The following is a 14343-nucleotide window of genomic DNA, read 5'->3' as shown; positions in this document are numbered from 1 at the left end:
TCTGTCTTGTCTCCCCTCTATGGTTTGGCTCTGGTTTGTAGCCAGAGAACCTGCTCCTGGCCAGTAAGCTGAAAGGAGCCGCGGTGAAGTTGGCTGACTTTGGGCTGGCCATCGAGGTGCAGGGAGATGAGCAGGCGTGGTTTGGTAAGAGTTTGACTTTAAACATTCAAATGTACATTGCATAAAAGATGACAAAGATGGAAGACGTACAATGACAGGAAGTCATTCTTCTGACTTCCTCTCCTCTGACATCATAAACTATTGACCGGTATCCCATCTTTTCTCTCCAAAGCACTTGAGCATCGCTGTCGCTGACCAACTCTCTCGTAATTTCTCTCAGAATGATCTTCTTGTCCCTAACCAGTCAGGCTTCAAGACTGGTCACTCAACCTAGACTGCTCTCGTCTGTGTCACGGAGGCTCTCCACACTGCCAAAGCTGACTCTCTCTCTTCTGTTCTCATCCTCCTAGATCTATCCTCTGCCTTTGACACCTTGAACCATCAGACCCTCCTCTCCACCCTCTCAGGGCTTGGTCTCTCATGCTCTGTACACTCTTTACATCCTACCTGGCAGGCCGCTCCTACCAGGTGACGTGGAGAGGATCTGTGTCTGCACCACATGCTCTCACTACTGGTGTTCCCCAGGGCTCAGGTCTGGGCCCTCTCCTCTTTTCTCTAAACACCAAGTAACTTGGGTCCGTCAAATCCTTGCATGGTCTGTCCTATCATTGCTATGCGGATGAAACTCAACTACTTTTCTCCTTCCCCCCTTCTGATACCCGTGCCTATCTCTGCTTGGATGTGGGGCCACCACCTCAAGCTCAACCTCGACAAGACAGAGCTGCTCTTCCTCCCTGGGAAGGCCTGCCGCGCTCCAAGACTTCTCCATCATGATTGACAAGTTTACGGTGTCCCCCTTCCAAAGTGCAAATAACCTTTGCCTGACCCTGGACAACACCCTGAGGTTCTCTGCAAACATCAAAGCTCCTGCAGGTTCATGCTCTGCAACATCTGTAGAGTACGACCTCACCTCACACAGGAAACGGCACAGGTCATAATCCAGGCACTGGTCATCTCCCGTCTGGACTACTGTAACTCACTGTTGGCTGGGCTCCCATCTTGTGCCATCAAAGCCTGGCAACTTATCCAGAACACCGCAGCCTGCCTGGTGTTCAACCTTCCCCAGTTCTCCCATGTCACCCCGCTCCCCCGCACACTGTACTGGATTCAAGTCGAAGCTCGCATCCACTACAAGAACATGGTACTTACCTACTGAACAGCAAGAGCAACTGCCCCTCCCTACCTTCAGGCTATGCTCAAACCCACACACCAACACGAGTACTCTTTTCTGGCACATCTGGTCTCTTGGCTTTTCCCTGACGATAGCACAGTCCCTGCCCATCTTCCAAAAACATCTGAAACCTGAAACTCTTTAAAGAATATATTAAGTAACCTAACACTCACACTTGACTTATTTTTTAAATGTTCTTTCTTACTAGCTCTGACTTTGCTGATAGCTACTTTGTTGAGGAAAAATGGACTTAGTATGACTGAGATGTGTGGTTGTCTCACCTAGCTATCTTTAAGGTGCACTAACTGTAAGTCGCTAAATTTAGCATCTGCTAACTGACTAAAATGTAAGTTAAATGTCTTCAGTGAATAAAAAAGGATGAGCAGTACTCTTCAATGGCACCGATCTTACAACTGCAGTCCTATGGGCCAGTGCCAATACTTTACCTCCACCTCTCCTCCTTCCCCATCCCGCCATCCTCTTTCTGCGTTATCATCCTGCCCTCGTCTGTACCTCTTTCATCCCACCACCCTCTCTTCTGCTCATCCCTCCACTCCTTCCATAGCTCTGCGCTCCATCTCTTACTCACTAGCATAATGTTGCTTGGCATTTGCACATCAATGTAGTGGGCCCAGAGGTTGTGCAGTATTGACAGTAGGGACCCTCACCTTTAATCTGACGACCTTTTGATTTGACCCCCCCCCCCTTGTCCATCTCTCCAGACAGAGTGGTTTGAACCTGTCACTTACACCACACTCCAGAGAGAAACAGGGGCCAGCGGGCCTTGGCTGAGTGCCCACATGCATTAATAGATGTTTATTAGATTGGTGTTGAGGAATAAGCTCCAGATTAGCAGACTTGGTCTTATCTAGCCAATGAGACAGACGTCTGTGCACACTCTGAGTTCCAGGGACAGACTGGACATCTCTGATTGGAATTCTGGCTGGTTCTTTCTTGTCAGATCATAGTGCTACTCATTGATATAGCTCTTCTGAATGGGGATGATAGGGGGTTTTGATGGAATTCCGTGTTGGTACACTTCTCTGGCAATGTCATTACATTAGACTTTGGTTTTATTATTTTTGACATGTTATTTGCTGATGTAGGTTTTGCAGGCACTCCGGGCTACCTCTCTCCAGAGGTCTTGAGGAAGGACCCCTACGGCAAGCCGGTGGATATCTGGGCATGTGGTGAGTGACTCCTCCAACCTGTGTGTGTGTATGTGTACACATTTTTACTATACTTGTGAGTACCAGAAGTCCTCCTAAGAATAGTAAGCCAACTACAATTCAGAGAAGTGAGGACATTTTGCCAGTCCTCACTTGTAAGAAGGCTATTTTAGGCTGAGGGGTTAGGGTTAGAATTAGGGTTAGGCGTTAGTGGTTAGGGTTAGTGGTTAGGTTTAGGGGTTAAGGTTAGGGTTAGGGAAAGTAGGATTATTAATGGGAATCAAAAAAGTCCTCACAAGTATAGTGAGACATAGCTGTGTGTGTGTGTACTAACCCCCTCTGTGTGTGTTCTGTGTGCAGGTGTGGTCCTGTACATTCTCCTGGTGGGCTACCCTCCCTTCTGGGATGAGGACCAGCACAAGCTCTATCAGCAGATCAAGGCTGGGGCCTACGATGTGAGTAGTGACCATCTGCCCTTCTCTCTCTCTCTCTCTGTTTACCATTCAACACTATGGAATGAGAACAGACTTGTGTGTGCGTGATTAACTTCAAATTCACTGAGATGCCAGTGTGTGTGTGCCTGTGTGTGCATTTTTGCATTTGTGTGCCTTGTTAGTGTCCTTGACTCAGAGTGGTGAGTAATATCTTGTGTGTTTGTGTGGGTAAATCTGTCTATGTCTTTGTGTCTGTCCGTTTACGTACATGTGTCAGTTTGGATGAGGCCTTGGGTGAGAGGGATGGAGGGAGAGCTGTAGGGAAGCAGTGGAGTGGTGTTGGTTTGGGCTGGCAGGAGCTTTTAGCAGCTCTCAGGTCATTAACACTGCACTGATGGAAGGAGAGGGGAAACAGCCTCACTCTGTGTGTGTGTGTGGGTGTTTTTGTGTGTGTGTCCCCAACAGAGAGAGTGTTTGCCTGTCTGAGTGCACACTTTTGCTCGGGTAGTGTTCCTCGCACGCAATCACGAACACACACACTTTCAGGTCCCCGCAACGACCCAAGCGGACCCGGTCCAGATTGGGCTCTCCTTCATTTTGAAATTGGCTCGCGATAGAGAGCTGTGTTTCCTGCCCATCTATCATGTCAGAGCGGCCCTCTGCAGTTGTTAATCGAGGTGCAGGGTCTAGTAGACACTACAGCAGTGTGGCGGCCAGGGGCACAGCTCAAACTAGTGCTTGAAGAATCCAAGCTAACAAGGATGCTGTGATATGTATACATGCAGCAGGACTATAACTTGTATTACGTGTGCTTTTGGTTTGGGGCAGGGGTGCCAACCCTCTCTACTGGAGAGCTACTGTACATTCTTGCAGATTTTTGCTCCAACACGAATTTAGCACACATCATTCTGCTAACTACAGTTATCTGTTGACCAGATACTTACTAATTACCTTCTAATTCACGTTCGGATGTGTTACAACTGGGTTGGAGCAAAGGCTGGCACACCTAGTAGCTCTCCTGAAGGATTGTGAGGACCAGGCAGGGCATTAGTGTGGGGCAGCCGGACGATTGAAGCGGAAAGACCTGCCATGACCAGCACTACCTCCTCCTCAGTCGTCTCTGCCATTGTGCTCACTATTTCAATAAATCTCCATCACAAAGAGCACCGGGCTGTTGAGTGTGTGTGTCTGTGTGTATTTGTGTCTGTGTCTGTCCTCGTACCGTCTTGACATAATGTGCACCTCTAACAATTTCTCTCTCTCTCTCTCTCTCTCTCTCTCTCGCCCCCCTTCTCTCTCTCTCTCTCGCCCCCCTTCTCTCTCCCTCCCAGTTTCCCTCCCCTGAGTGGGACACAGTGACCCCCGAAGCCAAGAACCTGATTAACCAGATGCTGACTATCAACCCTACCAAGAGGATCACTGCTGACCAGGCCCTCAAGCACCCATGGGTCTGCGTAAGTCACCCCATCACCGTCACTGACACGTCATTCACCTTGGGTTTTACTTGTGGATGGAATCGGTACTGCATTCCGGTGACGTTGGCCCCATCATACCTCCGTAACTGGTGCTGCCACGGCCTAGTCATTGATCTGTTGTTCAATCTCCTCTTTCCTGTCCTCCTCTTCCACCCCCCCTCCCCCGATCCAGCAACGCTCCACTGTGGCTTCCATGATGCATCGTCAAGAGACCGTGGAGTGCCTGCGCAAGTTCAATGCCAGGAGAAAACTCAAGGTGTGTGCAGACACGCACGAGCGCACACAACTGCACACGTATATATCCCATCTGTTGTGTTAGAGAGATGGTATACACCCCTTGTCCTTTGCACTAACCTTGTATTCTGTGTCTTCCCCAGGGAGCCATCCTCACCACCATGCTGGTGACCAGAAACTTCTCAGGTGAGGGGGGGGGGCACCTAAGGGTTCGCATTTAGAATGGCATTAGCGTCGTTCTAAGTTTGAGTAAGTCAAAATGATTCCACGATGGACAATGATACATTCTGTTTGTTCAGAAGTGTTGAGTAACGTAAAGCGGGTTTGGTGCCCTTACCGCCGATTGAATTGCCCTTAGAGAGGAAACTTGAAGACTTAAATATAATATAATGTATAATGTCTCTGAAACCGAAATATGTCCTGAGTAGATGCGTTGAGGTGTCCCGTTGTCATACAGACGTTATAAATACGATCATGTCACTCGTAATAAGGAGCGTTGTAAACTGCAGACTTGTAGAGTAGGTTGTTTGTCCTTGTATGAATCCACAAGCCACCTGCATCCCAGGAATACTGGGATACTAAGTTGTGTCCTGCGGCCCAGGAATACTGGGATACTAAGTTGTGTCCTGCGGCCCACGAATACTGGGATACTAAGTTGTGTCCTGCGGCCCACGAATACTGGGATACTAAGTTGTGTCCTGCGGCCCACGAATACTGGGATACTAAGTTGTGTCCTGCGACCCAGGAATACTGGGATACTAAGTTGTGTCTTGCGGCCCACAAATACTGGGATACTAAGTTGTGTCCTGCTGCCCAGGTTTCCTCGCAGCACGAGAAGAGCTTGTCTCAGCCACGTCCGAAGGCCTTTCTGTAAAGCACTATTGTGGAGGACAGACATCAGTCATAGAGCTCTGTGCTCGTAAGAAGGTAGTGTTGTGTGTACGATGTTGCTTCATAACACCGCGTAGCTGTCACTTGTCAATCTCAGTGTTTTGTGTGGCTATTTTTGAATAACCGGTTGTGATCGATGATGGGCCGTTGAAGGTGTTTTTGTGTTTTTGCTAACATTGAGTGTGCACACTGGGGTAAGTATCAGTATCTGGTAGGATGTACAGTTTGGACTCCAACCCCCCTGACATGAAAATGGTGGGTGAGTTGAGTGAAGCTGGGACCAGGCACTTAAAGAAGGAAGTGACACTGTGCTCTATAGAGGCTCCGCCTATCCTCTGGTTGATCCCTCCCAACTGAATGCCTCTCTGTCCAATAGTGGGCCGACAGCACACCAGCCCCGCAGCCACCACCAGCACGGCTGCTCTGGCTTCAGAAGGTATGTCAGTCAGGGCAGGGGAGCCGCAGCAACCTGGCACTGTGCCAACACTGCCCCCTGGTCTGGTTAGCATGTGGCCCGGGGTGCCAGCCACTGACCATTGGTTGCCCCACCTGCTCGCACACTGGCACGTACTGTACTGCTCCGGAGTGGCCTTTCACACACACAACACCTGCTGCCCCCCAAACCCTCTCCTTCCCTCTCCACGCCCGCACTACACCCTCTGAGTGATCCATGATTATGGACCAAGGCTGGCCCTACCTAAGGCTTAGAACGCAGGACCCTAACCCGTGCTTTACATACACCTTGTTCTATGGGCCCATGCATATGATTTTAAGACCTGTCACAGCCTTGTTATGGTGTTTTGCAGGCAGGTACCTGGTAACTGACAGTGTGACACTCAAAATGCATTATGGTTTTGTATCCATTGACAGATCACATTAGAACTGTGTGATGTTCCACTGACATTAGAACTGAAGGTGATAAACATACTTTTTATGGTCACACACACACCCACGCACACGCACACACCCACACACACCCACGCACACACACACACACACCCACGCACACGCACACACACCCACGCACACCTGCCCACACACTCACTCAGGCACACATGCGCACACACATACACACACCCACACACAGACACACACACTCACACTCTCACCAAATCAGGGAAGATGCCAGAGAGGAAATGCAGTTAGCCTGCTATATTCAGGCTGGCCTGAGGCTATGCCTCTAACTCCTTCTGCCGTAGCGCTGCTGTGTGATAGCACACAACAATCTCCTTTCCATAATAATTCCATTAGTCAGGTGCATTATCTATTTGGCTTTACCTTATCCATGTCGTTGCCGCTGACACTGGTCTTACTTTCTCTCCGTTTATTCAGACTGATTTCAGACCTGTAACATAACCTAGTTAATGCTCTCTCAGTCACAACAGGACAATGTGTGTATGTGCATGCACAATATGTGTGCCAGTCTACATACTGCCGAGTGTGAGCATGTCTCTCTTTCTTTCCACCAAATAAAGCTTTGTCAACAAACATTTGGGCAGTCTTGACCCTAATTAATAAGGACTAAAAATAAGGACTAAAAACAAACAATCGGTTACCCGGTTACCTTTTGCCTCGCAAATAAGTCCAGTTAATCCACAGATCCTAGTCAATCCCCAGCTGATCGCCCAGTCTATCTCTGCCCATACTCCACAGCATTCCTCTGCATGGCCTGGTACCTCCAGCAAGCCAGCATGTATCTGTGCCTCTGTCAGCCTGCATGGGTTACCAGATGCACCGGAGTGGTTCTGATTTCTCTCTCTTGCTTTATCTCTGGCGTCTTGCTTGCTCCGTTTGATTTCTTCCTGTCTGTACCTTCCTATGGGTGAAAGGAAGTACACTTCTGTCACTGGCTGCTTGAGTTAGCTGGTCTAACAGTTGTTCCCCGACCCTGCCCTTTCTGTTGCTGTTTGTTTGGTGACTTGTTTCTGACCCCCTGATCATGATCTTACAACTCTCCCACAACGATGACAGATGGTATTCACTTCTTTTAATTGCAGCTGTTGAAAGAGGATATACTGCTTACGGCTTACGCCCGCAATACAGTCTTTAGATGCTTGGATCCAATCTATACCAGGCGGCAGGCAGGGTGTCTCCCTTTTATCCCTATGATGCACTCTTTAACTGAGCTGCACTCTGGGAGCTGTTAGTTTGCTGTGGATAATGCATGCCGAGCTTATGATATGACCCACAAAGCACCTTATCGCATGAAGCACCTGCGAACGAGCCTGAGACCAATGTTTGCCTGCAGTCGTCGTTGTCACTTTATATGAAGATCAAGATACTGAATATAGATTTTTTTTTATCTTGTGTTCTTTTCCTTGCCCTCCTTCCTACTTGTGTCAATGGAAGCTAAGGGATTTTGAGGATCTTTGAAACCTGATTGATGGTTATCATACAGTGGGGCAAAAAAGTATTTAGTCAGCCACCAATTGTGCAAGTTCTCCCACTTAAAAAGATGAGAGAGGCCTGTAAGAAGTTACAGGTCTGTGAGAGCCAGAAATCTTGCTTGTTTGTAGGTGACCAAATACTTATTTTCCACCATAATTTGCAAATAAATTCATTAAAAATCCTACAATGTGATTTTCTGGATTTTTTTTCTCATTTTGTCTGTCATAGTTGAAGTGTACCTATGATGAAAATTACAGGCCTCTCTCATCTTTTTAAGTGGGAGAACTTGCGCAATTGGTGGCTGACTAAATACTTTTTTGCCCCACTGTATGTGTGTGTGAGGGTTTCTGTCCGTCTCTGTGTGTCTCTTTCTGTTTATGTGGCTCTCTCTCTGTCATTTTTCTTTTTCTATGTGAGCGTATGTTCTGTGCTGTAATGTATGTGCAGTGTGTGCGGCGTGGAGACAATGTATGTGATAATATGTCTGTGGGGCCTAAAAGGAAACGGTACTGTGTTGTACCACCCTGTTCTCACTGTACATACCCTACTCCCTACAGTATTTACTGTTCAAGTCTCGAGCATCAGATGACTCCTGAGCAGTTCTTCACCTCGGTGACCACATAGACTTGTGACATCACTGTCCTCTATTTTTCTGACCTATGTTTCCTACAGTATTATGGTTCCAGGTTGATTGATGCGGGTCGGTAGAAACCGGAAACATCCGGTTTTCAGGGATACAGTATCTTCAACCTAGCTTCCTCTTCCCCTGGAAACCGGATGTGGGGACCCCGCTCAGGCGTTTCCTTAACGCCTGCTACGTTAGGTTAGTCATGTCCTTAACGTCTGTCCCTCTCACTCTTCTGTTTCAGCATGCAAAAGTTTACTAAACAAAAAATCGGATGGTGGAGTGAAGGTAAGTGGGCTGTATGGAAGTTCTGGAAATGCTTCTGTCTCTCTCTCTGTCTCTGTCTCTGCCTCTTTTCTCTGTTCTGTCTCTCTCTGTCTCTCTGTTCTGTCTCTCTCTCTGTCTCTGTCTCTGTCTCTGTCTCTCTGTCTCTGTCTCTGTCTCTGTCTCTCTCTGTCTCTGTCTCACTGTCTCTGTCTCTGTCTCTGTCTCTCTCTGTCTCTGTCTCTGTCTCTGTCTCTCTCTCTGTCTCTTTCTCTCTGTCTCTGTCTCTGTCTGTCTCTGTCTCTGTCTCTGTGTCTGTCTCTCTCTCTGTCTCTGTCTCTCTGTCTCTCTCTGTCTCTGTCTCTGTCTCTGTCTCTCTCTCTGTCTCTATCTCTTTCTCTCTGTCTCTGTCTCTGTCTGTCTCTGTCTCTGTCTCTCTCTCTGTCTCTGTCTCTGTCTCTCTGTCTCTGTCTCTCTCTCTGTCTCTGTCTCTCTCTGTCTCTGTCTCTGTCTCTCTCTCTCTGTCTCTGTCTCTCTCTGTCTCTCTCTCTCTCCCTGAGAAGTATGTTGGCGTTAGGAGACAGATTTCCTGTGCATACTGTTGGAATGGAAAGAAAAGTGTTTTGGTCTCCCCTTCCGCAAGACATCTTAAGACATCTCACAACTCAGTGTCTGTAATGTATATAAAACGACAGACAGTTGAAATAATATTATCACTTGCTAGGGGGAATGATATAAGGTTATTATAGGTAAATATTACTTCACTGTCCATCTCAGCTGTCCAGATTTTATAGCGTATATAGTCTACACCCATAGTAAAGTTATGATTTGTGTGTATATGTGTGAGTGTGTTTGTGTATTTTTGTGTGTGTGGATGTGTGTGACTGTGTGCAGACAGCTAGCACAGAAAGGCAAGAATGCTTTTTTGTCCACTAGTTCCTACCGTGGGCCCCTCTAACGGGACCAGTGAGTTGTAGCTGGCAGCTGATGGACAGTTCATTTCACATTTGAGAACGGGAGAATGGAGTTAAAAGTCAATTTTTCTGTGCAACTAAAGAGGAACAAAGAGCCTGCGTTATGGACAGGCTTTCTAAAAAACTGACTTAGCTAAGCATGATCTTTTCCACAATTCCTGTGGTGCAGCGAACCTCTCCTCTGATCCTAAGGGATTTGAGAGATCTCCCTGTTCAACTATAGTTGGTTTCAACAAGGAGTCAGTGCATGCAGTGAAGTGCCGTGATCGACAAAGGCCAAACAATACCCAGGTTTAAAGCAACACAACCCACCTTAACATGAAAAAGAAAAAGCTGCACACCGTAGTAGCACTGATGCAATCATTTATTCACCAATGTTTTGACAGCTGTCTTTATCAGGGTTTCATGTCAAACCACGCAGGTCACAAGTATTTATAAACTGGGTGGTTCGAGCCCTGAATGCTGATTGGCTGACAGCCGTGGTATATCAGACCATATATCACAGGTATGACAAAGCATTTCTTTTTACTGCTCTAATTACGTTGGTAACAAGTTTGTAATAGCAATAAGGCACCTCGGGGGTTTGTGGTATATGGCCATTATACCAGTAGTCATTTTTTGGGGTATCTGTACTTTACTTTAATTATTTATATATTTGACTACTTTTACTTTTGCTTCACTACATTCCTAAAGAAAGTAATGTACTTTTTACTCCATGCAATTTCCCTTAAACCCAAAAGTACTCATTCCATTTTGAAGGCTTAGCAGGACAGGAAAATGGCCCAATTCACGCACTTACCAAGAGAACATCCCTGGTCATCCCTACTGCCACTGATCTGGTGGACTCACTAAACACATGCTTCATTTGTAAATTATGTCTGAGTGTTGGAGTGTGCCCCTGGCTATCCGTGAATGTAAAAAAAACATTCAATGGTGCCTCTGCTTTGCTTAATATAAGGAATTTGAAATTATTTATACTTTTACTTTTGATAAGTATATTTAATATATTTAAATACTTTTAGCTTTTTACTCAAGTAATATTTTACTGGGTGACTTTCACTTTTTCTTGAGTCATTTTCTATGAAGGTATCTTTACTTTTACTCAAGTATGACAATTGGGTATTTTTTCAACCACTGCAATATCCCATGGCTAAGGGATATATCCAGGCACTCTGCGTTGCATCGCACATAAGAACAGCCCTTAGCCATGGTATATTGGCCATATACCACACCTCCTCGCCCCTTATTGCTTAAATATAGGTTTCCATTGGACACATTTAATTTTTATTTCACCTTTATTTAACCAGGTAGGCAAGTTGAGAACAAGTTCTCATTTACAACTGTGACCTGACCAAGATAAAGCAAAGCAGTTCGACACATACAACAACACAGAGTTACACATGGAGTAAAACAAACATACAGTCAATAATACAGTAGAAAAATAAGTCTATATACAATGTGAGCAAATGAGGTGAGATAAGGGAGGAACAGGCAACAAAAAAAAGGCCATGGTGGCGAAGTAAATACAATATAGCAAGTAAAACACTGGGATGGTAGATTTGCAGTGGAATAATGTGCAAGGTAGAGATAGAAATAATGGGGTGCAGAGGAGCAAAATAAATCAATACAGTAGGAGGAGTACATGCAGGTGTTTGTAATCATGGCCGGCTCTGGCACGATATCATTGGTCAATTTACAAATATCAATAATATATATATATATAAAATAAGGGTGGAATGGATATCCAACGGTCGTAGATATCATGAAATCAACTAAGTACACAATTGTGACCCACCTTAAGGTTACATCACATGCACGCACACATTAAGAATTTAAGTTCCAGGACATTTTCAAACCATTTTATTTTAGCTGGCAAAATGTGTCGAATATTAATAGGGATCTGCCCCTTTTTTTCAATTTTCGCCTAAAATGACATACCCAAATCTAAATGCCTGTAGCTCAGGCACTGAAGCAAGGATATGCATATTCTTGATACCATTTGACAGGAAACACTGAAGTTTGTGGAAATGTGAAGGAATGTAGGAGAATATAACACATTAGAAGTGGTAAAAGAAAATACCGTTTTTTGTATTTTTTTTGGACCATCTTTGAAATGCAAGAGAAAGGCCATAATGTATTAATTATTATTATTAATTAATTAATTATTATTATTAAAGTATTAGTAATTATTCCAGCCCAGGCACAATTTAGACTTTGGCCACCAGATGGCAACAGTATATGTGCAATATTTTGGACTGGTCTAATGAACCATTGCATTTCTGTCCAAACTGTTGTATCAAGACAAATGTGCCTAATTGGTTTATTAATAACTTTTCAAGTTCATAACTGTGCACTCTCCTCAAACAATAACATGGTATTATTTCACTGCAATAGCTACTGTAAATTAAACAGTGCAGTTAGATTAACAGGAATTTAAGATTTCTGCCAATATCAGATATGTCTATGTCCTGGGAAACGTTCTTGTTCTTACAACCTCATGCTAATCGCATTAGCCTACGCTAGCTCAACCGTCCCGCGGGGGACCCACTTATCCTGAAGTTAATAGATCCATATTGCTTTACAGCTATGCCATTTTGTTTTATTGTTAGGGAGCCCTCCCTCTATGTTTCCCATTTGTCCCTCTCAAAGCTCTTGTGGTGCTTTCTTTCTCTTTTGGATCTAACTGGAAGCTTTATTTGTCCTATTTTTATTGGTTCCTTTTTCCCTATGATGCCCTGTTTTTTCCCCTCCTCTCTGTTGCTATCTGTTCAGAAAAGGAAGTCCAGCTCCAGTGTTTGTTTAATGGTGAGATCTGCTCTGTCTTTTCACTCTCTCTCTCTTTCTCTCTCGGTTGAGGTGCTAGAGGGTCTGTGGCAGTTTGTCTTGTTGGAATTCCATTGGCTCTCTCAACTCCATCCAACATCCCCCAACATTCTCACCACCAGAACCATTTCCCTTCCACAGAACATGTACCTACAGTACATGAGCTAAAACACACACACTCACGTACTGTACACGCACACACATTAACAGATGCACGCACACACACACACACACACACACACACACACACACACACACACACACACACACACACACACACACACACACACACACACACACACACACACACACACACAACCATCTGCATTCCCCATCAATGCTCTCCCTAGAAACCAGCCCAAACCTACCTGCCTATGGACTAGCCTACTGTCTCCCCACAGAGTAGGTCCCCTCACCCCTCACCTTGGCTCACAGCTCTAGGGTTGCCTAGAAGGAAGCTGTAGGTCAGTGCCAAGCCAAAAACTCAAACCCCAAACCATAGCCAAGGTCTTTCCCTTACAACCCCCTAAACAGCAGAAATAATGGGCCATAGAAGTAAAACTGCAGCGGAAAAGAAATAGGACATTTGTTCTGTATAGGAGAGAGAACATTTAAAGCAGGCTTTTCAGGACACACAAGTGACTCTTTCTCTCTGAGGTCCCCCCCACCCCACCACACATTACCACCACCATGGCAATGTATCCCATGGCAGCAGGCTTGGCCTAGCAACAGGAATAGGGGACATTTGTACCGTTGTAAATATCAATATTTTTCACTCTTTATTTCTCCGGTCTTCGAGTATTTATTGGACCCTCATGTTTTTTTTTCTCCTTCAAGTCTTTTTTCCAACTTTAGTTTTCTCTGTCTTGGTTGCCCGCAAAATCATCTTTAGCAGCAACAACCCAGTAGAAATGAAAATGGGTGGAGACTTCACTTGTCTCTTGTGAACAATACATATTTTGGGGACACACTGAAATGGTTATCCAATCCCAGCCTCTCTGTAGTAACCCACAGGACAGGGGTAGTCAAATCCATGCCTTGAGTTCCGCACTACTACTGGTTTTATTTTCTTCCTGGTCGTTGATTGATTGATCAGTGTTACTGATTGACCAGAAATTCCAATCACCTGGTGTTCCAGGTCTGAATTAGTCCCTGATTAGAGGGGAAGGATAAAATCCAGCAGTGCTGCAGACCTTGAGTCCTGGAATTAGGTAAGGCTGAGGCACAGGAGATGTGGAGTGCATGTGCAGGCACCTACTTACCTCACATGCCTCTGAGCATCATTAGGGTCCATCCCACAGCCGGGCCCCGCTCCTCTCTGGCCCCGCTGCACCACGCCAAACCAGCACTACCTCAAACCCCATGCTTACCACCTCTGCACACTCCCCACAACACCATACACACTCCATAAAAATATATGCAATGTAGAATAGCTGTAAAAATACAGTAGGCTATACAGAATTGGGCCAATTCCGACTCCGTAAATGTAAGCTTTTCCACCACCACTTATTTTCCACCATAATTTACAAATAAATTCATTAAAAATCCTATAATGTGATTTTCTGGATTTTTTCCCCTCATTTTGTCTGTCATAGTTGAAGTGTACCTATGATGAAAATTACAGGCCTCTCTCATCTTTTTAAGTAGGAGAACTTGCACAATTGGTGGCTGACTAAATACTTTTTTGCCCCACTGTCCACAGTAAAACGAGTCCTATATCGACATAACCTGAAAGGCCGCTCAGCAAGGAAGAAGCCACTGCTCCAAAACCGCCA

General features: G+C 45.5%; 1 protein-coding gene across 17 annotated transcripts in view; it reads left to right on the top strand.

Annotated features, from left to right (window-relative positions):
* LOC112254385 (calcium/calmodulin-dependent protein kinase type II subunit gamma) overlaps positions 1–14343 on the top strand; it is a 151127-nt gene that overhangs the window by 102401 nt on the left and 34383 nt on the right. For 8 of the 17 annotated variants that reach the window (XM_042323787.1, XM_042323757.1, XM_042323737.1 and 5 more), the window contains exons 7-14: positions 42–144; positions 2398–2481; positions 2821–2915; positions 4226–4348; positions 4542–4625; positions 4747–4789; positions 5871–5930; positions 8752–8795. In XM_042323787.1, the coding sequence (XP_042179721.1) occupies positions 42–144; positions 2398–2481; positions 2821–2915; positions 4226–4348; positions 4542–4625; positions 4747–4789; positions 5871–5930; positions 8752–8795 (636 nt within the window). Of the gene's footprint in view, positions 1–41; positions 145–2397; positions 2482–2820; positions 2916–4225; positions 4349–4541; positions 4626–4746; positions 4790–5870; positions 5931–8751; positions 8796–12517; positions 12551–14343 lie in introns of all 17 variants that reach the window. The other 9 variants (XM_042323794.1, XM_042323767.1, XM_042323742.1 and 6 more) reach the window with 3 other exon arrangements.

The sequence above is a fragment of the Oncorhynchus tshawytscha genome, linkage group LG01 (genome assembly GCF_018296145.1).
Source record: "Oncorhynchus tshawytscha isolate Ot180627B linkage group LG01, Otsh_v2.0, whole genome shotgun sequence".
In the NCBI taxonomy this organism is placed as follows: domain Eukaryota; kingdom Metazoa; phylum Chordata; class Actinopteri; order Salmoniformes; family Salmonidae; genus Oncorhynchus; species Oncorhynchus tshawytscha.
Note: the sequence above shows the minus strand (reverse complement) of the source record. Positions and strands in the feature narration are given on the sequence as shown.